Genomic DNA, 27,477 nt, shown 5'->3' with positions numbered 1-27,477 from the left:
AAACAAGGTGTGCCAGTGTGTCTGGTGGTAATGCAGACTATATGGCTGGATTAAAACAAAGTGTGCCAGTGTGTCTGGTGGTAATGCAGACTATAGGGCTGGATTAAAACAAGGTGTGCCAGTGTGTCTGGTAATACAGACTATAGGGCTGGATTAAAACAAGGTGTGCCAGTGTGTCTGGTAATACAGACTATAGGGCTGGATTAAAACAAGGTGTGCCAGTGTGTCTGGTGGTAATGCAGACTATAGGGCTGGATTAAAACAAGGTGTGCCAGTGTGTCTGGTGGTAATGCAGACTATAGGGCTGGATTAAAACAAGGTGTGTTCACTTTATTCGGCTCAATTTTCTTTCCCAGGTCCAGCCTATTGGAGAGCAGAGCAGTGAGCAGTGCACATAGATTAAATGTATAGCGTTTGTTTATTTTTGATAGAAATCTACCCCCATACTGTTAGGCCAATACTTATACTCTAGTCTTCAAAACAAGTATGCATCTAACATGTTCGGACTATACCATAAGGAAGCTGCGGGCTATTGTATTGTGGAATGGGATTTATATGATACATTCAGAGTGGACCGGACCAGCCAACTAATGATTTTTTTTGTGTCATGCACGCGCACCAAAAAAAACCTATTCATTACAAAACGCTGACCGGTCCGCTCTGAATTGTATTATTATATTATTATTATTATTATTATTATTATTATTATCATCATCTACGTATGCCTAGGTGACTGGAGGTGGTGCCTTGCATGCTGCAGCGCTGCAACGGACCGATAGGATTGGACTCCGCTGCACGGGTTTTGGCATTGCGCGTCGCCTCTTATTATTCAGAAGACTTTTCATTTCCAGACTAGCCTGCGGTTGTCGGGCCAATTTCCATGCCTCGTTTACCCTTTGCTTTGAAAAAAAAAATGAAGTTAAATTTACATACAAGTTGCCGTCAGGTGCAAGCCGCATCCGATGGAGCCGTTTTCATCTCGTTCATCGACCAATCCGATGCACCACTTCCTTATGTTGCGGTAAGGAGACATATTGCACATTCTGTGTAGACTGTGCTGCCATAAATTCAAAGTGAGCATTTTTTGCTATGCGCACAGACCCAAATAAACAGTAAATACAAATTTAGAAGCATTGGCTGTGCGTTACATAACACGTAATGCAGTAGGCTATACGCCAATTGACCAGTGACTTCCAGGGAATGTTATTATTAACCGTTACAGTAGCCTAAGCTTACATGTAAAATTGTGTCATCTTTGCTCCTGGGCATAAAATGACGAGATTACATTTAGTTGATCTATGCACAAATGTAATCGGAGGGTCTTTGGCCTACGCCGTCAAAATAACGTTGAGCTAATAAATTCGGGGAATGCTTGGGAAGCAGGCGAATTAATAATACATGATAGGCTATATGTAAAGTCGCAAATCTTATTTGGCCTATACTCTATTAGTCTCGTGTAAGATACTATTGCCACACTGGAGGTGCTTTTTTCCTGAGATGGTCAACTGGATGATGTGCATTCCATTCCAAATGGTGTGCCTGACAGCCGCTCGCCACTGTAACCTACCTTTGTGCTAAACAGTTGTAATTCTAGCCAAAGTGGTTTAACGGAATGAATAGGGTCAACTCCCTTTGGCTGAGCTTGGGTGACTGCGAGTAAAGGCTGGGTATGGTCGTTACTGTTATTGTTGTTGTTATTATTATTATTATTATTATTATTATTATTATTATTATTATTATTATTATTATTATTATTATTATTATTATTATTATTATTATTATTATTATTATTATTATTATCATTAAATAAAAAAAACTTTAGGTAATACTGGTTCCAGATTATAAAGATATACTTTGTAGAGGATACACTGCCATTTATTTAGAATGAAAGCCAATTCCTTCATGCAATCCAATTGTTTTTATGTAACATTAAGTTACTGGTGATCAGTTGCTCATTAATTAGGCAAGTAGAACAAATCAGATATCATTGTAACGAGTGTTTTGCTTATTTATACGTACCTTATAAAATGACTTACATTGATTGGTACTAATCACTAGTTTTCCTATACATAGATCTATTTTATGATGGACCACCACAAATACATTTCCAAATGAGATACAATTAGATTAGATTAAAATGTATTGTTATCATACAGCACAAGTATAGTACAATGAAAAGAAGTCTGGCATCCATGTATGTACAGAGTTGTATATCAATATATATATATTAATATGTACAGCGATACAGGTATAAAGACAATATGGTTATAAGTCATACTGACCAGCAGCATAACTAGTAAGAGTAGGTAAGGGATATGTACAGATAGATATAGTATCTACAGATACAGTATGTAAAAAGTATTATATGCAGGTATGTACAGTACAGACAGATGTGGATATATATACAAAATATATATACAGTATATACAGCATTATTGTACATGCTATCATACAGAGTTATATGGGTTATATGCAGGTGTATGAGTAGGTATATAGAAGGATTATGCAGGTATATTCAGGGTTATAACCCATGAATGTCTCTCATGTACATAGTCCTTTCCACTGCTCAGACTGTGTATGTTGCCAGCTGCTGCTGCCGCCACTAACCACATAACAGCCAGTGGGAAACACTGTTGTGAATGAATCAACTCTGAAAAGCAGCACCAGATTGGCTTGGCTGTCAGAGAGCATGCAGAGCAATTAGGAGGATGCAAATACGTCTAAAGGAGGCCTATTTGCCTATTGGTGACATTATAAGGTTCAACCATTTAGTCAAAGGTCAATATCATCCCAATTCCCATGATATTAGCAAACAGGCACAGAATGGATGTCTTCTCTGCACTTATACAGTAACATTGTGTTAAATAGCATACATTTTGGCTTTAAGCTGTCTGTTCTGTGCAGGACAGCTTGACTCAGGCAGAGAGAAACAGGGTACAGTTCCCTTGGAAACCAGCGTGGATATAATGCCGCAACCACCGCTTTCAACTGAGGATGCAATAGACCACTGCACTTCCACGTTACATTGAGCTCATGGAGGAGAGAGCGGGGGAGAACATGAATGAATGTGGATGAGAGCCTTGACATTAAGTGGTTGTAGCTACGGCTGTGGGGGTGCTGGAGACATGATCCAATAGACCTGTATAGGCTCGAGTCTCCTGAACACGGCGCGACCAATCCCAAGTCGATCGACACATTCTCTGCCGAGCTACAGTATAGTCGCTTTTTCGCACCTACTCCCGAACTACGCATGCGCAGATTGATGGACCTACTGTAGACTCCATGTCCATGGGCAACCTGCGCATGCGTAGTTCGGAAGTAGGTGCGGAAAAGTGACTATAGCTCGGCCGAGAAAATGCTGATCGACTTGGAATTGGTCTCTCCGTGTTCAGGAGACTCAGGCGTATAAAAGCCTATTGGATCATGTCTCCCGCACCCCCACAGCCGTAGCACTTAGGCTCGCATCCACATTCATTCATTTTCTCACCCCGCTCTCTCTCCCATGATTTCAGAATCCCGGAAGTGTTGCAGCAGTCTATTGTATTTAGCCATTCTTCTTCTGTGGTGTTTGAGGGGCCTCAGCATTTCATTGAACATAGTAAGTATTGATTGAAGGTTAGCGCTGGATCACCAAGAAGTCTGGATCATGAGCTTCACAGGAGGAGAGGTGTCATTGAGTTGTCTGGGTAGGGTTGCATCAGCCTTTGGTGTACAGGAGGACACTGAGGACAGTAGGTGTACTGATCAAAACTCTGCTTTTCAAGCTCCTTTCAATAACGATTCCAATGTGAAATTATATGATTCTTCTTTAGCAGACATACCTGAGACTATTTCAGTTCATTTCAAACTTGAAAACGAGTTGGAATTCTGTTGAAATCCTTTTTTAAATTTGTATTCTTTATAGACGGTTTCAACTTGACAACATAAACATTCTAAACAGACCCAAGTTTATTTCCTGTTGCAATGTTCGCTAATACAATAGTTGACAGGAAATACATTACTACTACCATACTGTCTTTATACCTGTATCCAGGGACGTGCACAGGACTTTAGAGGGGCAGGTGCTCAAAGGCTGAAAAGGGCACAAGACTTGTGTTTATATATTAAGCGAGCGCGCGTAGCGCGCGAGCACGATTTTTAAGCGCCCTTTTCGGGCGGGGGGCCCCTTTTTTATGCTTTTTGGGGGGTTTTGGTGATCAAATATTGAATATTGAACTATAATAATCAGTGCAGGAGGTCACTTATCCTTGAAAGACACTTTTATCACTGACTTAAAAGGCCCATACATCTCCATAAATGTTCAGGGGGGAGGGAATAAGTGCTTACCCTACAGACCCCAAGAAGTGCTGTATATTCTGTATTGTTTAATATAAATGCATTTTTTATTCCAATCCCGATTTGTATTTGAGATTCCCAAATCCCATCGGACTTGACTTCTTTGTGTCCCTCAATGAGTGTAATACCAGCATTCAACAGCGGTTTCTATCATGATCATCATCATCACCACCCACGCTATGCATAAAATATATAGGTCCGCGGAGAGGCACGCTGAGGAGGCCGTGCAAACTGCAATGGAATATGGGGCATCTCTCTCTCTTTACCTAATATTTTTATTCTATCCTGACATTTTTCAGTTGGAAGGGCAGTCTATATGCGTAACAGTAAAAAAAAAAAAAAAAAAAAATTATTTTTTTTCAAAAAGGGCACTTTTTTGATGAGGCTCAAAAAGGCAGGTGCTCAGGCACCCCTTGGCCTCTATGTGTGCACGTGCCTGCCTGTATCACTGTCCATATTACAACTGCTAAAATCTGATTAGCACTACACCCAGTAGTACTAATTCATATATTTTATACCCAGTGTAATCACCTGTACATAATAGTATATCACTATTGCACTTTACTGTTACATTTGCACTCTGGTTGGATGCCAAACTTCTTTTTGTACTGTACTTATGCTGCATGATGACAATACATTTGAATCTAATCTATATAATCTAAACTAAAGTCGAAACTGTTCCTATAGCAACCAAATTCCAGTGGAGCCGTCTTATATATATCGAAAGCAAACAGAGGCAGGGAACTTGTGAATTGGCACAGGCAGCCAAATTCGGAGTGAAGTCACATGACTGTCCATTGATAGCCTGGCAGAAAGAATGAGCAATGCAGGCAAGGAGAGGTTGGAGGGCTAATTGCCATATTGATCCCCTTTTGCCGTGGTGTTAACAGTTCAGTAAGTGATGGGGTTATACGGTAGGATGCTGATGTAAGACTTCTTTTACAACTGCTAAGTATTTGTTCCCCTCTCTCTGCATGGTGTGACAGGCCCCAGTCGACAGATTCTGATATGGACTATGAGAGGCCGAATGTCGAGACTATCAAGTGCGTGGTGGTGGGGGACAATGCCGTTGGGAAGACCCGCCTCATCTGCGCCAGGGCCTGCAACGCCACCCTGACGCAGTATCAGTTGCTCGCCACACACGTGCCCACCGTCTGGGCCATCGACCAGTACAGAGTTTGCCAGGAGGTGAGCACGGAGGTCCATTGACCGTATTCACACGGCAGCCGTTTTGCTCTTATGTCATGCTCAGGTTGCGATTTAGAAAGACAACCTGTGTTGTGAGTCTGTCTGGTTGATGACGACAATTTTTTGTTTAACACACATTTGTTAAAGATTACATTTACATTACATTTTATCCAAAGTGACTTACAAGTTACAAGAGTTGGAGTGGGTGGTTTGGAGTTTAGCATAATAGTTAGTGAAAAGGATACAAAGAAGTGGTTAGTATTTTTATTACAATACATTTTTTCAGGATGACTGTGATAGATGTGTCTCCCTAATTCAGGTGCTAGAGCGCTCCAGAGACGTGGTGGACGATGTCAGCGTGTCCCTGCGTCTCTGGGACACTTTTGGGGACCATCACAAGGATCGCCGTTTTGCATATGGCAGGTGAGACACTGTTTAAACAGTAGGGGTGGGAGGCCCCACGGTGCGATATTATCACGGTACTAGAGTATTGTTTTGTAATATCACGATATTGCGATGTATTGCGATTTATTACCCTTTTTTTTTTTTTACCGAAAATGATGTTCCCAACAGAAAACTGTGTCAAAATCTGCAATAATAATATATATACATAATCTGTTTTATCTAATAAGATAATGTTTTCAGTCTGTTCACCTCATCCCAGTCGTTTTATTTGAGCAAAATGGGATTGTCAAGCAAAAAAAATATATCAATATAATAGAATAACAGAATATCGTTATATATCGCTGTATTGACCCCTTCACCCTTAGTAAACAGACCCACAGGCCCAGTGTTGAAAGAACTGAGTCAAGGGGGTCAATCCTCTCTCTCTCTACCCGCCCGCTCACCCCATTCTACACCTGCAGGTCTGACGTGGTGGTGCTGTGTTTCTCCATCGCCAACCCCAACTCCCTGTACCACGTGAAGACCATGTGGTACCCGGAGATCAAGCACTTCTGTCCCCGCGCCCCCGTCATCCTGGTGGGCTGCCAGCTGGACCTGCGATACGCTGACCTGGAGGCCGTCAACAGGGCCCGGAGGCCCCTGGCCAGGTACAGGGACCCGTCCGCTCAGCACAACACTCTGAGCGCTTCCACGTGTGGAAATTAATTGTTAAAGGTTATTCACGATCACCGTAACTCGGTCGCAATATTCTATTATTAAAGCCCCACAGTCTGTGATCTTTTTCTTTTGGACCATATCAATGTGGGGTATATTCCGTTCTTGGGAGAGTTTGACCTGCAGACCTTGCTTAACCGCCATGAATAAGAATGCATTAGGTCTGTTTTACTCCCATGTTTAAATGGGGGTGACAGTGGCTCAGGAGGTAGAGCGGTTGTCTGGAGGTTCCCGGTGCGATTCCCGCTCCTCTCCAGCAGCTTGTCGAAGTGTCCTTGAGCAAGACATTTAAACCCCTAACTGCTCCCAATGAGCAGGTTGGCACCTTGCATGGTTGCCTCTGCCGTTGGTGTGTGAGTGTGTGAGTGAATGGGTAAATGAATGTGAGGCATAAGTTGTAAAGCGCTTTAGATAAAAGCTGCTATATAAATGCAGTCCATTTACCATTCCCAACGTGAACGTTTACAGCCACAAAATGCAGTGAAATACAATTCAGAATTTGTATTTACCTGTTGTCTAGTGTTAGTCCTTGTATTAATAGCTCAGTCAATCAACTAGAGAATGAAAACACGTCTCCATGGTTATTTCATTGGGGGCGGGGCTACCTATTTGTTTACATTTGAATCAGTCCAACTATGGTTGTACTGTACATATATTTGTTTATAATTCTATTTTCCATAATGTTCATGCATTGCCAGGTGTGCCTCACTCATTCATTCAGTCAGTCACTGATCCATTCACTCACACTAGTGGCATCCCACGAGCATTAGGTTGTCATCGGCGTCGATGACACTTTCACACAACGTCGACACAAGGCACCAGGTTTCGATGCACGCTAAGTATTTGAGTTAAGTTACTGACATTCGGAGCCGCGTTTTACTCTTGACTATTTGGTGATTTGGATGGAGGAAAAGAGAGAGAGAGAGAGAAAGGACTCAGCCTCTCGCTAGGCCGGTGATTTGGATGGAGGAGGGGAGAGAGAGAAAGGGCTCTCACTCACCTAGGGCATGTGTAACTTCAATCTATGCGAGAATGTGTTGCGTCTATGACACACAGTGTGTCCTCGTTCTGTCTTTCAGACCCATTAAGTCCAATGAGATCCTGGCTCCAGAGCGGGGTCGCGAGGTGGCCAAGGAGCTGGGCGTGCCGTATTTCGAGACCAGCGTCGTGGCCCAGTTTGGCGTGAAGGACGTGTTCGACAACGCCATCCGAGCCGCTCTGATCTCACGCCGCCACCTCCAGTTTTGGAAATCCCACCTGCGGAACGTGCAGCGGCCTCTCCTCCAGGCGCCCTTCCTCCCGCCCAAACCTCCGCCGCCCGTCATCACCGTGCCTCCTCCCCCGACCACCGCGGAGGAGCACCCGGGCCGCCTCCTCGAGGACCCCCTTTGCGCCGACGTCATCCTGGTCCTGCAGGAGCGGCACAAAATCTTTGCGCACAAGATCTACCTGGCGACGTCCTCCTCCAAGTTCTACGACCTCTTCATCGCGGACACGCGGCCCGACGAGGCCCCCCCCCCGCGCGGCGGCCCCCTCTCCGGCCGGGAGCTGCTGCTGATGCGCGCCGCCAGCTTCGACGTGTGCGAGAGCGTCGACGACGACGCGGACAGGGCCGGCCTGCGGGCCTGCACCAGCGACGGGACCCTGAGGGACTCCGAGGGCGGTGCGGCGGAGCCGGCTGCTGGCCTCGTGGAGCAGGGCCTTCGTCAGCATCCAGGAGGAGCTGGTGGACGACCCGGTGACCTACAGCCCCAGGCCCGTGACCGTGGTGCACATGGACCGGTCCATGCAGCTCGGCCCCTTTCGGGCGGTGCTTCGCTACCTCTACACGGGTCAGCTGGACGAACACGAGAAGGAGCTGATGGACATTGCGCACATCGCTGAGCTGCTGGAGGTGTTTGACCTGCGGATGATGGTGGCGAACATACTGAACAACGAGGCCTTCATGAACCAGGAAATCACCAAAGCCTTCCACGTACGGCGCACCAACAGAGTCAAAGAATGCTTGGCCAAAGGCACCTTCTCTGGTGAGAGGATGTTTGACTCTTTTCTCTCATGTCCAGGAGGTGTCGAGTCAAGTGTTCCTTAATCCCCTTGGGGAAATTCAGGAGTCATAGCAGCATGGGGGGAAGGGGGTACAGGTAGATCTATAATAAGAGAAATAGTAATAATAATAATAATAATAATAATAATAATAATAATAATAATAATAATAATAATAATAATAATAATAATAATAATAATAATAATAATAATAATAATTAATAATAATAATAATAATAATAATAATAATAATAATAATAATAATAATAATAATAATAATAATAATAATAATAATAATAATAATAATAATAATAATAGTGGAGTGGCAGAATTCAATCAATAATAATAATAGTATACATGGTGTATATCTTAGTAGCACACTGAGCCAGAGTCCGTGCTGTGTTTAGTAGGCGGTTGGTGGTGTGTGGTGGGGGGATAAGTCTATGGCTGAACATGCTCCTCATCTTGGCTAGCTCGTCATGGGGTAAGAGGTTCCAGTATAGCGCCCAGCTTTTTCCTCATCCTACTCTCCCACTAGCCTTCCTCACCAGCTTTTTCAGTTTGCTAGTGTCTTTTGAGTTGATGCCCCCCCCCCCCCCCCCAGCATACCACGGCGAAGAAGAGGCCTGAGGGACTGTTGTAATAATGAATCAACCCCTGACAGGACAGGAAGAGGACGTACTTACTCACCTGTACATTATAAATGAAGGTTAAAATAATGCTGTGTATTGCCTTTGTGTATTGCAGATGTAGTGTTCAAGCTAGACGATGGAACGATCATGGCCCACAAGCCACTACTCATCTCTAGTTGTGACTGGATGGCAGCAATGTTCGGAGGGCCTTTTGTGGAGAGCAGCACCAAAGAGGTAAAGCATTGCCAAACATGTTTACATGTGCCCTGGTAACCTGTACATTTGATAATTTGGTTGAAATTTCAGTCCAGTTACCCTTTATTCAAGGGGAGAATCTTAGCTCAATAGCCCTATGTAAACAGTTTCACCTAAACACCTGACATTAATGTGCTAATAATGTGCGCACTGTGCAAAACCATTCGCCATCTGATGCACAGGTTCAGTATTGCTGTTGTGCATCCAGTTGGGAGGCATAACTGAGCAGGACAAAAAGCAGAACAATACTCCAATTGGATGATTACAAGTTGTAGACCATGTTAACAGCAGCTGTCTACATTAACTCATTTTCATGTACAGTAGATACAGTTGCTCAGCTGATAGAGTTGTGCCCTTCCTAATGACTTGTCGTACAGAACTTGTAAGTCGATTTGGATAAAAGTGTCAGCTAAGTGACTAAATGTAAATGTAATGTAGATAGTTGATCCACTATTAATGTATAACCCAACTGTGGTCTTTCATGTAACTCGAGTCAATGATCTGTACAACAGCAGGGCCATAGTTTTACCGTCGCTTTGGATACTTATATCCAAAGCGACTTACAAATTGTGAAGGAGGGGTACACCTCTGGTAGCTAAGGGTCAGTGGTATTGTTTGTCAAATAGTGTCGAACTTGAGTGTTACACTCTGAGTGCATAGAAGTATAGACATATTACATATTAGCATGATAGATAGTAGTTACAAGTATAGTAGCATAGTAGTATAGACATATTAGCATGATAAGTAGTAGTAGTGTGGGGTGGCTTTGGCTCAGGGGTAGAGCGGGTCGTCCAATGATCGAAGGCTTGGTGGTTCGAATCCCGCTCAAGCCCATGTCCATCCCATCGCCATTGTGTCCTTGGGCAAGACACTTAACCTACTTGCCTCGTATGAATGTGTATGCATGTGAATGAATGTTGGTGGTGGTCGGAGGGGCCGTAGGCGATGATTATTCGCCACGCTTCCGTGAGTCTGCCTCAGGGCAGCTCTGGCTGCAATTGTAGCTTACCACCACCGGTATGACTGTGTATGAACGAATAATGGACTCTGTGAAGCGCTCTGGGTGTCATGAAGAGCGCTATATAAATCCATTATTTTTAGTATAAGTATCCATTATTATTAGTATAAGTATAGTAGCATAGTAGTATAGACATATTAGCATGGTAGGTAGTAGTATAAGTATAGTAGCATAGTAGTAAGGTTCATAATAGTAAAAGACAGTATTTACATTATTATGTAAATGTAATATAGACATATTAGCATGATAAGTAGTAGTTATAAGTATAGTAGCATAGTAGTATAGACATATTAGCATGGTAGGTAGTAGTATAAGTTAGCATAGTAGTAAGGTTCATAATAGTAAAAGACAGTATTTATATATTTTTTTCAGATATTGTTTGAAGAGGTGTGTTTTTAACACATTGGGCGCCAGCCATTAGCCTTATCCTTGTAGCTAACGCGCCAGGTTTCCATAGCATATTTTCACTGTGCGAGTGTGCGTCACTATGTTTGGAGAGCTATATCTATATTCAATATTATAGCTATGGAGACAATACTATGGTCATTTGACAGTGACTTTTTTCCGTCGAACATGCAAAAAAAAGATAATTTTTCATGTATACGTTTGTGCGTGGTGAATATTGTATAGTTTAGGAGTGATCCGGGATAATTCCTGAAAAGCTGAGTTACAGGGCGCTACGTGAATTCTGCTATAAGCGTTGGCGTTTCTTGCCTGGACACGCTACTATTTCCAAATCAAATGTATATAATAGGTATAATATGTTTCATCATGAATATGAATACATGAAAGGGGGGGTGGGTGGGGGGGGGGGGTGGGGTTTATGATTTGATGGCCAGTAACGGCATTCGTTTTTAACACCACACACGCTGATCAGCTGGATCGATATGAAAGCATTGTACGATCAAGCTGGAATTGACGTCAGATAGTCCTTACCTTTGATCGGGGGTATTCCAAAAAGAATATTCCAATTGTCTGCTTGCAATTTCCAGTATTGGTGTCCATCTGGTCCCGGACATAATTTGGCACAATTTATGGATTGAGTGTGCTAGATGCGTTTAGAAGTGGTCGGATGAAGCGATTTACTTGGCCCCGTCTAAATTCAGCGCCCGGAGGGGTTTAAGTGTAACACACAGTGAGATATAAGGTTTCAAAGGGTGGGCGATACTGCCACCTAGCAGGATGCAGCCGGTATAGCACTTAGGCAATTTCAGAATCATTTCCTATGGTAACACTGAGGTCAGTGGATAAATAATGAATAAAAATATCGAATAAAAGAAAAAACTATCCAAAAACGTAATATTACGTGATTGGCACTCAACGCATGGCGAGCAAACACGTAATATTACGTGGATGGCATTGAATGAGTTAACAGTGGAAAATTGGCCGGTCGCTAGTACAACATGATACATTGGTAGGAAATAACTGTTTGTTTTTGTCTATTTCTGCTGTGTCATAGGTGCTGTTTCCCAACACGACCCGCAGCTGTATGAGGGCTGTGCTGGAGTATCTGTACACTGGGAGGTTCTGTTCTCGCTCTGACCTGGACGCCATGGAGCTCATCGTCCTCGCCAACCGACTCTGTCTTCCCCACCTGGTCGCTCTTACAGGTATTGGATTTTGTCTGGTTATTGCTATACCTGGAACATCTAAACCATGGGTTTGCAATGTATTGCCTTGTCCTTTGTGTATAATAATAATAATAATAATAATAATAATAATAATAATAATAATAATAATAATAATAATAATAATAATAATAATAATAATAATAATAATAATAATAATAATAATAATACACTTTATTTGTTTATAATTCATTCATAAAAGTGTTTCACAGCTGTCAAAATAGACATAGAAATGAGCATAAAATAGACAGAATAAAAGAAATACAGAGAATAAGAAAAGGGGTAAAAGCAATGCAGGTACTGTAATAACAATACAAATATTAACTCACAGTTTAAAACATGAGTCTTTCCCATTAGATAGTCATGAAACACTTTAGTTTTAAGTTTTCTTTGTCCGTTTTTGTATTTAATTTTTTGTATTTCTTGTATATTGCTAATCCTGGTTTACAGTCATCCACAATATTTCATGCCACGCTTGTGTTGGTATCAGTCTTTGTGTTCATCAATTCAACAGGGCAGGATGTATGTATCTTATTATTATTATTATTATTTATTTTATACTATTGTTGGAATGACCAGCCTTAACGTTTATTTTAGAGCTGTACTCTGTAACAGTGTTGATGGAGTCGGCAAGGATGGGGGCTGATATTGATGGAGATGTTCTGGTATACTTGGAGATGGCCCAGGTAGCGTGGTCCATCAATTACTACAATATTTTACTACAAAGTATATATTTTAACATTTTTATTATATTTGAATACAAAGTAGGATTAGGCAGTTAGTCAGATAGTCACTGTCCCCGAAAAACATCATGGAATAACTTCTCTATTTTTATTTTACAATAAAACACAAGATACTTACCTAATGATAAGAAGTTTTATTCAGAATTATTAGTTAGCAGTATGTATGAATTGAATCACATTATCTAAACATAATATTCAAGTTATTTCTACAGATTCCAATCCAAAACATCAAGATATAGTTAAATGTTTTTCAAAGTTATCTGGCTAATTTGCTAAACCTGCTTTATGAAGTATAGCCTTCGTCTTATTCTTGGAGTCGTGTAACAGTTGTTTTCTTCACACAGAAGTTACACATTAATATAACGATGTCTTCTCTCTACAGTTCCATTGCGCCCAGCAGCTCACTGGGTGGTGCCTTCACCACATCTGCACTAATTATAACAGTGTGTGTCGCAAGTTCCCCCGGGACATGAAGGCCAAGTCTGCAGGTGACACACATTACCCTGTAACCTCAGTACTAATGAGACAGAGTGCAGCAGAGGGCAGCGGGGAGTCCTCACAGACCATGAAAGACCTCGGCCTTTGGAAGCACTCCAGTCTCTCCATCTCTTTGGCAGCTGTAGCTGCGTCTAATTTACACACACACACACACGCATGCACGCACGTACACGCACACAAGAATATAACACTCCCAGGGACTGGGAAAATTTGTGTACTTACAGTTCAACCTTTTTTCCCCCCGTTAAGAAAGTCATACTATTGCACAAAAATCATTGACCTCAAGCTTTTGTTAGTTTTATTTATTTATTTGTTCATTTTAAGACTTATATCATGTTCAGGACTTTACGCGGTGGTAATGAAGCGTTGTGGTCTGATCGAAAATGAGATTTTACAGGGTCTATACATTTCTATACAGACTTTCTTTGTAGTAATATATCACTAACAAATACACTTGTATTGCAGACAGTAGCCTCAATTAAGAGTGATAAGTGATGTTTTGAAACCAAAGCGAGGGGCACGTCGTTCCCAGTTGAAAACACTTGTAATGGCTACTGTAGCGGCGACGGCCCCCTCTGAAAAACTACCCTGTCGGCTTTCTAAAGCTGTCCCTGACTTTTTTTCATCTCACAGAGAACCAGGAGTACTTTGAGAAACAACGCTGGCCCCCGGTGTGGTACCTGAAGGAGGACGACCACTACCAAAGAGCCCGCAAGGAGCGCGACAAGGAGGACTACCTTTACCAGAGGCGACAGTGCAAGCGCAAGTGGCTCTTCTGGAATCTCCCCTCCTCCCCTTCCTCCCACTCCCCCTCCTCTAGTTCATCTCCTATCATCTGATGGGACTGGTAAGGCCAGGGCGCCACTCTCCACATCAGACTGGATGAGGGATAACAGTGATAGAGGTTTCACACTGTTTGGCTAGGCCCCACAATCCCTCCCCAAAATTCTTTGTCTCTGCGGTCAAGCTACTCTTCGCTATAGGTGTGCGAGGTCAGCTCGGCCCTCGGCTCTTCTCTACATGTTTATGTTTGGCATGCGATATCCACTGCGATTAAATTTGCGAACAACTATGAGACTCAAACCTCAAAGATCAGTGACGTGAACCCTATTGACAAACGGTACGCTAGATACTGACGACCGCTCCGCAGCTTGATTATACAGCACTTGTAACCACCAATGGGAGACCTTTAGTTGAAAGGGGAGTCTCACTCTGCTGGTACAGAACTATGACCCTAAGCTCACAATATACCATCGATTTTACCTGAAATGACAACCAAGTGCTGCTTACCGGCTGCCATGACCAGCAATCCAACACAGAACTAACAGTCTCAGTGATATAACACTTTGCCTTTAAGTGTTTGTACAATCTACCAAACCACATGTGTACTGTATGATCTACTCAACAGGAAATATACATAAACTGAATACAGCCTCCCAGGAATTGATTTAAGTCATACACAGACAGCCTAAGCGGTTTTGACAGCTGAAATCTCTTGTAGGTGTAAATTAAACAACTTGTCGGGGTTTGACCCCTGTTCTTTTTTTGTACAGTCGTGCTGTTTTTTGAATGTTCGTGTACAGCTTGCACAGCTAACGGTGATGTGAGTCTGGAGACCCTCAGTATTAAGGTGTTGTGCTCTTGTGATTTCTGGCTTACTGTCACAAAAGGGCTTTAGTTTACATAACGCATTCGGTGTCCTCTGCAGTGACCTGAGGGATCCCTAATAATTTCAAATATCTGTATTTTCTGTAAAAAAGAAAAAGAAAAAGAAAACAAGAAAAGAAAAGAAAACATCTACTATTACTTTAACCGTGTGTGTTCTAACAATGGGTTGCTGACTGGCTTCGTCTTTCCACATTTTGCACTCTGATCAGATTTGTCATTTCCCCCCACACATACACTGAATCGTTTGATTTCACATTGAACGTCGCCAGCAGCTTAATCACTGTCAGTGCGACTGCTGCTTTCCAATAGCTACACAACTCCCGCTGCGTCTACATGTCCTCTACATGTCCTCTCCTCTGTTACCGCCGCCCCCACTGAGGACCCCCCCCCCACAGTGTCCCGTCACATGCTGCAACTAATACAAATGGTTTGGAAAGGCCATATAGATGGGTTTCTTGTTTGTAAACACGATGTGTTCGAGCCAATCAGTAATACCCTGCTGAATCATGTGACTGAGTTGCCCCCTACCTGCATTGAGCTGCAGTGCAAAAAAAATAAAAGGTATGGGGCTCCCCTGACTAAAAGTAGTTTCAAACGAAAAAGGCTGGATTTAGGCTGTGGGTCTTTCACCTTTTAGTGTGCGTTGCTTTTTGCCTCCTTGACGCGCGCACACCGAGTCCGACGTGAACGAGAAACCCGTCTATAGGAGGATGACAACTAAAACGTTTCAAGACAAGCTGTTAAATGGTTTAGTTGAACTAATTTGACTTCTTTCTTTATCTGCTTTGCACATTTGACAGAATCTGCCGAAAATGCAATATATTGATTGACCTCTCTGCTGTCACTGTGTTTGACGATGAAGATGATGTAAGCATGTTGTTCATTGAAGATGACAGAACAGCATGAAAGGGGAAACCTTTGTGGGTAGTTCTACTCCCCACAGAGCCAAAGCGTTTAAGTAAAGCTCATTGACAGTATTGTAAGTGGTACATCAGAGATGAAATACAAGTACTGTAACTTGCACCACTCTCTTAACCCTTTCACTACCACACAACAGAGGGTTAACCCTTTCACTACCACACGACAGAGGGTTAACCCTTTCACTACCACACTACAGACGGTTACGACATCATCGGTTAACCGTCTGTAGTGTGGTAGTGAAAGGGTTAACCCTCTGGCGTGTGGTAGTGAAAGGGTTAACCCTTTGTCGTGTGGCAGTGAAAGGGTTAAGGTACAGTTACCCTAACATTGTGCACATGAGTTGGCGTGACTTGTACAGTTATACTGCATAGACTTCACTTTAACACTATGATCGCCGGGGACGAGTTTACACGTCATTCCTAGCCATGCTCATTCTGCCGAAGACGCCGTAACTCGTCTTTGATGTCAATATTTCAAAAATCTGTCATCGAAATCATATTTCCTTTCCGGAGCCCTGAGACACACTGCTGATCTCCTCTCAACTCTCTAGCGGTTCAAGAGCGCCATCTGGTGGCCGATCGGCAGATCGCCAACCGGAAATGAACCTTTGAACCGGAAGTGCTCATCCATATGTGGTCCGGGCACTCGCTATCGTTAGAGAGACTCCGTCTTGATACAGTGAACATCGATCGGTGCAAATAACTCGAAAAAACAACATGATTTGGACGTATATACTATTATACAACCTGGAAATGGATCGGGCATTTCTCCATCCCATAATAGAAAAAATTCTGTTCCACGCTCATCTGCCAGCGGCGCGAGGAAGCCACGGTGAGTTTCAACGTTATTTTCTAACGTCTTCTATACTAACTGATCTGATGAACATATGACCCACTCTGGATGAATCATCTAACGCTGCCCACGGAATTATAAACGATCCCCCGCCCATCCGGTCATCATCAGATGATACGTAGAAACTTCTAGAATCACGTCCAGTTGAAATTTTTTATCTCGCGCCGATTGCTATCAAACTGTATTTCATCATCAATATAATGCATTTGGAGCTATAAATCAAGAAAACGATAAAAACATACTTATACTTTAGACCATATTTTAGTATGAATATGTGAATGAAAAAGTTTAACGTTGCTACACCCTGAACAATACATATAGGACATTGCAATTTAGCAATAGAATTTAAAAAGTTATAGCCCTGCAAAGAAGGGGAACTTCTCCATAGACAAATAGAGCTGGCGAGGGATGGTAAATTATGAATTTAACCCATGGCGATTAAAGTGTTAACCTACTTACATTTAATTACTGTGTGGTATATTGTTATCGGAAATAATTCAGAATCCATTGTGTGGCTTTGGTATTTGATCGTGTTCTCCCAAATGCTGGTGCAGTGACTTCTACAATAATAGTAGTACACATGCAAACGGTTCAAAATCACAGTTGTTTAACAGTAAAATAGGAATACAATACAAAGTAGGGATGCACCAATATCGATACTGGTATTGAATATCGGTCTGATACCAGACTGAAACAGGGTATTGATATGGGAAAATGTACCCAATGTTAAAATCCGATACAGATAGACGTGTGACATGCTGGAAATCAAAGTGACTTGATTTTCTGCATTTTTAATCCATAGAAGCATGTTAGATCTCTCTAATGGAGAACATTATATTGTACTGTATGTAAATAATTAGTTTGTCCCGGGACCCCAACTGAAGCTCTACATCTAGTAAATGCGATGGATGGGTTCAGTACTTGGTATCGGACGACACATTATACTGACTAGTCTAGTCATCTGAATCGGTATCGGCCGTGATAAAGTGGTATCGGTCCTAAATACAAAGTATAGACATTTTTACAATGCAAACCTTTTGTGATATACCACAACAAAGTGCACTAGACTAGAACATCAAAATACATTTGATTGTCTCTAAACAAATGAATAAATATTGATTGTGCTTATTGCAGCGTATGCTAAAGAACGGCTTGCTTGGATCCTGCGTTACGATTGGTTAATTGATTAGTCTTAAGTTTCTTGTCCATTTTAGTACCCTAAGGAGTTAATACAATGTAGGGATCGATTCAGTGACAAAACCAACAACGTACTGCTTTTAATGAAATCCGTACCTAACTAGAGTGCATGAACAAGGCTCGCTGAAAACAAATAGAAATTATAAGTTTTTTTTATTATTTTTAGGTGTAAGATACAGATGAAAAGTGATGGTGCTGGTACTCTAGACAGTAGCTTTTCATTGCTCTAAATGACATATTTCTATAATAATTAAACATGAGATAATTTTTTATATCTTGTTATTTGTTTTGGCATACCTACCCAAATAATATGCAGAGCGACACACCTGTGCTGTACTCTTTCAGATTTGGCTTTATCATATTTGTGAATATTTAATTTGTAGTATAAGCCTAATGTCTTGAGATGACATGCTCATTATAATGATTTGACTGCAGAACGGCATATTATTGAAACGGTTCTGCTTGCCTTCACAGTTTGAGCAATCCATTCCATTTATTCACACAGAAACGCTTGTCATTTATCAACGTTTCTCAATTCTTAACGAACCACCTTTATGTTCTGCATCAAAGACCTCATGCCTTAATGTACAGTGTAGTGTGTGTGTGTGGGGGGGGGGGTGGCATTGTATGTAAATAGTGTTACTGTGGTTACTAGTCTGTACTAAAGATGTGTCAATTTGTCATGGTACTCTAGGTTGTGTGTGTATAATATGTAAGTGTACATATTACATAATCTGGGTGTTAAAGCTATCGTGCGCACTGCGCACACTTTGGAGTTTGAATTGTGCTTATGGTTTTACTGTATGTTCTTATGTATGTTGAGCTGTATGTAATGGCGAACGCTAAGCTGGCGATGAGCTGTCACCTTCGGAACACACTAGACTAAACATTATGACCAGCTATCAGTCTGTGACATCTCCCATCAAATGAATGCAGGGAATTCCAATTTGTTTCATGTTTAAAAAAAACAAAACATGTGCTTTACGATTCCGATCTCCAAATTAGGAATCATTACGAGAAAATCTTTGAATAATAGACATAGTTTCATGTCTTCTGATGAAAACATAGGAATTAATACAGGCAATTAGTTTAGCATAGACACCATTTTTATACACTGTGCATTCGGAACTATATACGTACTGACGTTATGTGGGTCCTACTGCATTAGAGGGTATGGTTACATAGGTCATAAGATAGGTAGACAACATCAGGTAAAAAGATGAGAATATAAACAGAGAAGTTGTCACAATGGGCCCTTTTCTATTATGTTTGGGCGCTAATATCACAGCTGCAGAGAAGCACAAACCAAAGGGGGCTTTAGCAGCGCCATGAATAAGAATATGCTGCACAATCACAATTGCATAGTTTAAGAGGCCTTGTACCTACTAAAATGGCTGATTTTAAAAACTTGAATGTTTTCTCAGCCTGGCTGACATTTTCCCTGGTCGACAGGTATTTTTGGTTGTTCTGAAGAGTTGTTCCTATAGTTTTGGAGCTGTAAATCTGGAATTATGTAGCATGTGTTCTTAAAATGTGTAAATAATGTTTACTAAATAAACATAAAGTAGCAGAATGTACACCCATGTATTCATGTCTGTTCTCCTTTGATGTCGTTGCCTTTTTTTATAAACACCTGAATGTTTTCCAATGTCATACTCGCGCAGTGGTCACCACGCGCTTAACCCAAGCACACACCGTGGATCCCTGCAGCGAGTGTGACGTAAGCAGAATAGACCTTTCCATATCAAACGACAAGTCCCGCCCCCCCCCCCCCCCCCCCCCGTTACTGTTGCTATGGTCTCCCACGCTTTCTCACACGCACACTGAAATAACTAAATGTCAATTGAACAACCCATACCTGCTGATGATTCTCAACTCATTGACCGCCGGGGATTAGCCGGGGGCCCCGCTCTAGCACTGCCACGCTTTAATTAAAAGATAGGAGTGGATCACCTTGTTTGTAGAGCAATAACTATATTCTATATTATAGCTATGGATACAATACTATGGCCCATTTGACATCACCTATCTATCGTGTCAATATGTGAAAAAGAATACATTTTTCCATCCATACGTTCCCGTGTTATACCGTGGTGAATATAAGTATGGTTTTAGAGCGGTCTAGGGTAATTCCCGAAATGCTGAGTTATGTAAGGGATAATGTATAGCTACGAGGTCATTGTCGCAAAATAATTGACCGACACGGAGTTTAAAATACCGAGCCGCCTCGGCGAGGTGTTTTAAACGTCAGTGAAGGTCAATTATTTTGCGACAATGATCGAGTATAGCTATACATTATCCCGCTTATTACATGGCTAACTTACTAACAATATACCTAATTCATTTTACTAAGCAGATATACTCAGAACAATTTTTTTCCGAACGACTCCTCTCTGCGCGCAGTCAGTGATTTCTACGTGGAAGCCGTGTTTGTTTACATTCTCATTCATTCAAAGGATCCGAACCGATTGAAGTTTATGGATACCATGACTTAAAATCCTCTTACCTTGACGATTAAAAGCCTCCCCAATTTAGAAAACAGTAATCCAATGGCTGGTATTGATAATATACTACTAACTACTGCACGCTCGGAGCTAACCGGAGCTAATACTAAAGCTAATATAATGACTTCCTTTCTGGGGGTTTTCAAAATAAAAGAGCGACGTCTATAGCAGCGGAATACGTTTATTTTGTACATTATCTAACGTTAACACTGTGGAATATATTGCCAATATCTCTGGTGTGATCCCCACTTCTCTCTACACAAGGTGAGCATTTACAGTGTTTTAATATTCGAGACTATGGCTGGACAATAGAATAACGTGTATTGAATATCTGGGCTGTATTGGGATTCGTTACGGGGGAAACGCGTGTACTCCGGTCCTTATCAGGAGGTTCTGATAGGATTTGCTAGGTTGAAGTGCTATTCCTGGTCGAGTCGGAGCCGACCAAAAGCTAAGGCACACAGTAAGGTTGTTGGATTGCTAACCCAAGTCTAGATGATGCAGACTGAAATATAGGCAACAAAAGGAGATACGTGAGCTTATTAGAGTGATATCATTGGAAAACGCTACTCTCTTAGAAACTATTCTGTGATTCTTTTGGCAAAGAGGCGGGAAGTTAGGACCGAGAAGCTGTTATAATCTAATTAGATTTAACAGAGTAACGTCATATATTCATAGTTTCAACCTCAAACTAAGCTCACAACCTCTTCCATTCCTGAAAACGATGTATTCGGATTGAATTAATCAATTAATCATACAGATAGCGGGAAGGTGACCGGCGATGTCTCGGTAGTACGTGAATGTACATTTAACGGGACATTAGTCGCGGGTTGAAGGGACCGAGAGTATGATTAAAAGGTATATATAATCTAATATATCGCTGTTAAATTTCGAAGTTCAGGATTCGGTCGTTATATTTAAGAACGATGTATAGATAGATCAAGGGTATAAATGCCTTGTCGCGGCAGAGTGCTGGTCGACTAAACGAACAGCGATCCAATACAGACCAGGTATATACACACGTTAACTTTTATGTATTTTCGTTTGTTTGTCTGTTTGAGTCTCGTTTGTATGTGCACAGTATTATAACCCGCCGAGGTGTTTTATTGAGTTAAGAACGAACCGGCTGATATCGCACAGCATTGAGAGACGAGTTAACGTTATACAGGGAAGCCAGGAAAGTGATTTCCGGTTGGGAATTGTAGTTTTGGTTCCACTTCCGGTTTCACGATAGGTAATGATAACGGCACTATAAATTACATAGTGATAACGATACATAAAGTAATTGGGATAATATGTATAATGATTCAACATCTAAATTAGTTATAACAGTATACAACTGAAATACATATATCTTAGAATCAGCCCTGACAAATTAACTGTGACTTGAATGAATATCCAAATTGGTTCTCTAGAACAATATAGATTGCTACAGTTAATAAGTTATAATTAAGATACCAAGTATATAAAATAAGTTATAATTAAGATACCAAGTATATAAGATTGAGTGTCTGGTCTCCACCTTATATGCAATTATTTAGTTATAACTAAAAACAGGGCATTTGTTCTATTTATTTGTCTGTCTCTCTCTCTCTCTCTCTCTCCTCCTCACTGTTTACCAGTCATACCGGTTTGACAACACGGGTGATCATATCAGGGATGTTACATCGAGGGCAACGCGGAGCATATAGCTGGTATCATGGGGCGTTCACTAAGCAAAAATGACGTTACCGGCAACTCTCTGTGCGACTTCATGCTAACAAAATATGGACCTATAGCTGTAAAATATTTGGGATTATGGTCAAAATGGACAAAAAACAACTGGCCAGTCCTAGGGTGTTTTCATAACGGGAAACTTAGGGGCGTACACGAAAGTTTCCGTGAACGTGCCAGGTCGTTTACCGTGAGAAAACAAAGTCGTATCGAACATGCATTGGTTTTGTGGCAATGTGAAATTGATTTGAGAAATATGACACGTTTAAAAGAAGAGGCGGAAAAAATTATTATAATGCAGTCTCAAACTGAAACGCTTGACAACGGAAAAGACAGAGAAAGTAACACAAGGCCCAATATCAAAAATGTTAAAGGCCTATATCCAAGCCTGACTGCATGCGTGGTAGAGGACGATTCAGACGATGACATATCCACAAGAGTAACGTTTAACAGACACGCACATGTGGTTTTAGATAGGAACCCAGACGAAAGAGAAATTGTAGACGCGGGACCATCAAGGAACAATAGACCTGCTAGAACACAGGACAGTTCACCAACAGAGGAAACGCCGTCACCACCAGCGAATAGAATAGAAAAGGTTAAAACGCCTCCGGAACCATCACAAATGGTCACTAGATCCGAGAAACCGACCAGCACATATCCTATGAGGATTGTCCCACTAGGTGAAAATGTAAACGCTACAGTTTACCGACCATGGTCACCGACAGAATTAAAAGGACTCGTTGAACAATTTCCCAAACCCGACAGAGACCCAATGGGTTTTATCGATCAATTGGATTTAATATGCCATTGCTATAGCCCGACCCCTAGAGACATAAAACAGCTAATGTTGGGATGTCTAGGAAATAAATATCACAGCGTCTCAACGCAAATGGCTATTCCAAGCAGTGATGCCTCGAGTGAAAACAACACTAGGGAACAGTGTATTACTGCGATAGCAGCCGCGGTACAAGGTTTGGCAAGGCGAAATGCATGCATGTCAAATATCACAGCTTGCGTTCAAAACGAGTCTGAAACAGTCGATGCGTTTTACAGTAAATTCAAAGCGGCTTGGGCCGCGAACAGCGGATTAACGGCAGACGAGGGACTCGCAATCCAGGTATCCTATTTAGTTAACGGCCTCCTACCACATGTTGGAAAACATTTGAAGGCCGTCCAGTTAGATTGGGAGAGCTCTCCTATTACAAACGTTAAGAACGCAGCCATCAATATAGAACGACAGCATCACGACAAGAATCGTGTCATCAAAGACATCGGAGTCTTTGTATCTCAACCAGAGGTGGTAGAAGAGGAAGCAATACACTGTTACCCAGCTAGAAATTATTACCCCCAGGGAAATAACCAAAGGGGTGGGGGTGGGAGCACGCGAAACGGGCCTCCACAGAGGAACGGGTCACAAACATGTTACCACTGCAATCAACCAGGACACCGAATACAGGAGTGTCCCCATGTAACATGTCATATTTGCCAACAAAAGGGCCATGTGGCGTTCTATTGTCAAAAGGAGAATAGAAAAAATGAAAACAAAGGGGACTATATGCAAAGAGATTCACGCAGGCCCCACAAACCCCATCCTAGCGCCCCACCATATGCAGATTACACTATGGCGGATCCGTTCAAAGGAGAAGAGGCGACGAATGTCGCATAGAGGTGCCAACAGGAAAAAAAGATCTGTCTGGAGAATGTTATGCAAATATTAACAGCAAATCCCGAAGAGGAACCCAAAATTAACTTAATGATAAATAACAAAGAAGTTACTTTCATGATAGACACAGGAGCCACACAATCATCAATCGATGAGAGTACAATGTCATTACCATTGTCTGGACAGTCTGTATTAACAGTCGGGATAAGCGGCATCCCACAGACAATCCCTTTGTCTATACCAGTTAAAATAGAATCAACTAGCGATTCTTTTTCAACTGAACACTCATTGTTATTAACATCTAAAGCAGCAGTTAATCTTTGTGGATGAGATTTGCTTTGTAAAATGAACGCTAACATTTACTGCTCACAGGATGGAGTCTTTTTACAGCTACCAGAGAAGGGAGAAAGAATTGAAATGCAACAGATGATGTCACAACGAGTGGGAAACGTGATAGAATACAGATGGAAATTAAATAATGATCCTATCAATGAGTTTGTTTCCACAGCATTGAAAGAAATAACAGAAGCCGACACAGGAGTGAACGCGAGATGTTTACAGATGAAGTTCCTGGCCAAACACCACGTAACAGCGTCCAAATGGGATACAGACGTACCAAAAGTATATATAGAAAAGGTAAAATCATCCATTGGTAAGACCACACTGTTTCCAGCATTCTCAGAAATATACATCTCCCATGAAGGCATTACAGCCACAGTAATCTTATCAGAAGTTCAAAGAGTGGCAATTCATGACTCTGATTATACCCCACACATACCAATCGCATTCGACACGGCGGAAGGGGAACAGGACTTGTCCCCCATGATGATAAGACTACAGACACACAAAAGAACGGCTACCTCCCACACTGTTAAGATGAAAAATGGGTGGAATTTAACTAGATTGAAAGATGGATACATAATAGCCATACCCCCATTCATGATTGAAGGGCCATTGATATGCATACCAGAGCCCCCACACGCTGTTTTCCTTCCTGAAACTTCATTGTCTAAGGTACCTCATAAACTGTGGGCGTCGCACTCCACTGAGGTCGGGCTAATGACATCTGCAGTCCCCCACAGAGTCACACTGAAACTGATTGTGAGATTGTACCCCTCCCAAACTAAAGCAGTATCCGCTGAAACAGGAAGCCATCGATGGAATAACACCAGTAATAAAATCACTGCTATCACAAGGTATTTTAAAACACTGCGAAAGTCCTTGCAACACACCAATTTGTCCCATTATAAAGGCTAACAAACGCGATTGGTGATTTATACAAGACTTGAGAGCCATAAATCAATGTGTGATCCCCATCACCCCATTGGTTTCTGATTCATCTACAGTAATGGCATTAATCCCCGCAACAACAACACATTACACAGTCGTGGATTTATCCAGTGCATATTTTAGTTTCCCAATCCATGCCGACTCACAATATCTTTTCGCTTTCGAATTTAATGGTAAACAACTGACGTGGACAAGAGCACCACAAGGATACACAGAATCAGGAACATTGTATAGTCAAGCTTTGCACCACGACCTAAAAGATATACAGTTCCCCGGCGGAAGTACACTGTTAATGTTCATAGATGACCTATTGTTGTCATCCCCAAGTGAAACAGCATGCCACACAGACTCTGTCATACTATTGACTGCCCTTGCAAACAAAGGACACAAAGCGCCATTGCCAAAACTACAGTTTTGCAAAACCAGAGTAAAATACCTGGGACACACACTCGACGGTTCGAAACGGGTAATATCCCACACCCGAATACAAGCTCTGCAAAACTGCCCCAATCCAAAATCAAAGACAGAAATGCTATCATTTTTGGGAGCAGCTAATTTTTGTCGCCAACACTTGTTCAACTACGCCGCGCTAGACCAGCCTCTTCGTGCACTAACGTTATCTGACCAACCCAAACAGATCGCATGGACTCGGACACTACAACTTGCGTTCCAAGCAATGAAAGAAGCTTTAACCACAGCGCCCGGCCTTGGCATGCCAGACTACAGTATGGAATTCTCACTTTTTGCCGCAGAAAGAGAAGGCTATGCGACAGGGATCCTAGCCCAGAGACATTGCGACAAGATGAGACCAATAGCCTACTATTCACAAAGACGTGATAGTGTAGCCTTGGGGTATGCTCCGTGTCTACGATCAGTTGCTGCAGCCGCGTTCTGCGTATCGAGAAGCGCCAACATTACTCTAGAACATCCAGTAACAGTCTACGTCCCACATTCTGTGTGTATTATTTTACAAAACGCAGCTACACAACACTTATCAGCATCCAGACACACTACATACACAGCGATCCTATTGGCAAACCCAAGCTTGACCATAAAACGTGCACCGCCAATAAACCCAGCAAATTTTGTTCCCCTATATGAGGATAACGAAATGTCACATAACTGTATAGATACAATCTCAGCTGTCACCTCACCCAGAGCCGACTTACAACAAACACCACTAGTTAACAGTGATCTAGTATATTATGTTGACGGTAGCGCGTCAAGACACACTAATGGATGTGATTTGAATGCTGGATACGCTGTTGTTGATGACCATGTGATGATTGAAAGTGCAAAACTACCTAATAATTGTTCAGCACAGGCAGCGGAGATCTTCGCTTTGACGAGAGCGTGCGTGTTGGCCAGGGGTAAGTCTGCTACAATTTTCACCGACTCAAGTTATGCGTTCAATGTAGTGCACAATGTGGGTTCATTAAGACATCAGGCATTCCCATCAAACATGCTGTATTAGTCACTAACCTACTAGAGGCGTGTTTACTTCCTAAGCTATTGGCTGTCGTAAAATGTGTTGCACATTCTTCTTCTCCTTCTCTGGTTGCAAAGGGAAACGCCAGAGCGGATCACTGTGCCAAAAGGGCAGCGACCGTCCCTTCCCTGTTGGTAAAACAAATGGCTATCACAATCGCCAATGATAATACTCCCACTTTTGATAATGTTGTTTCATTACAGGCAGAGGCGACATCTGAGTGGCCAGTATGGACGTCAGCAGGTTGTTCCAAAATGCCAGACGGCATTTGGAAACATGCTGACGGTAGAGTTGTAGCTCCAAAACAACTCCTTCCCCTGTTAGTAAGATTAGCACATGGACTTAGCCACGTGTCAAAATTCACAATGGTGGGCAGTATCACTTCACAGTGGCACGCGCCAGGCATCACCAGTTTGGCTCACCAATACTGCTCAAGATGTGTTGTATGCAATCAACACAATATAGGTAAAGCTATAAAGACTAGACGTGGCGCCCACCCACCACCTTGGGGACCATTTGTTAACATCCAAATGGATTTCATCCAATTAGAAAAAAGCATGGGATACCAGTACGCGCTAGTCTTAGTAGATATGTTCTCTAAATGGGTCGAAGTCTTCCCATGCAGACGCAACGACGCTCAAGCAGTAGCTAAGGTATTAGTCAGAGAAATAATTCCAAGATTCGGGTGTCCACACTCCATAAATTCAGACAGAGGTAC

The 27,477-nt window shown here is 42.1% G+C and overlaps 1 protein-coding gene across 1 annotated transcript; it reads left to right on the top strand.

The window, feature by feature from the left end:
* Positions 1–962: 962 nt before the first annotated feature.
* Positions 963–14,298, top strand: rhobtb2a (Rho related BTB domain containing 2a; the record flags this gene model as incomplete). The annotated part of the gene is given in 11 exon segments (XM_084322771.1): positions 963–1,021; positions 5,322–5,523; positions 5,843–5,946; positions 6,390–6,575; positions 7,722–8,301; positions 8,303–8,669; positions 9,433–9,551; positions 12,050–12,200; positions 12,816–12,904; positions 13,344–13,449; positions 14,093–14,298. Coding segments are annotated over 11 exon segments (2,169 nt in total).
* Positions 14,299–27,477: the final 13,179 nt, after the last annotated feature.

This window comes from Notolepis coatsorum (genome assembly GCF_963971535.1).
Source record: "Notolepis coatsorum genome assembly, chromosome: 10".
In the NCBI taxonomy this organism is placed as follows: Eukaryota; Metazoa; Chordata; class Actinopteri; order Aulopiformes; family Paralepididae; genus Notolepis; species Notolepis coatsorum.
Note: the sequence above shows the minus strand (reverse complement) of the source record. Positions and strands in the feature narration are given on the sequence as shown.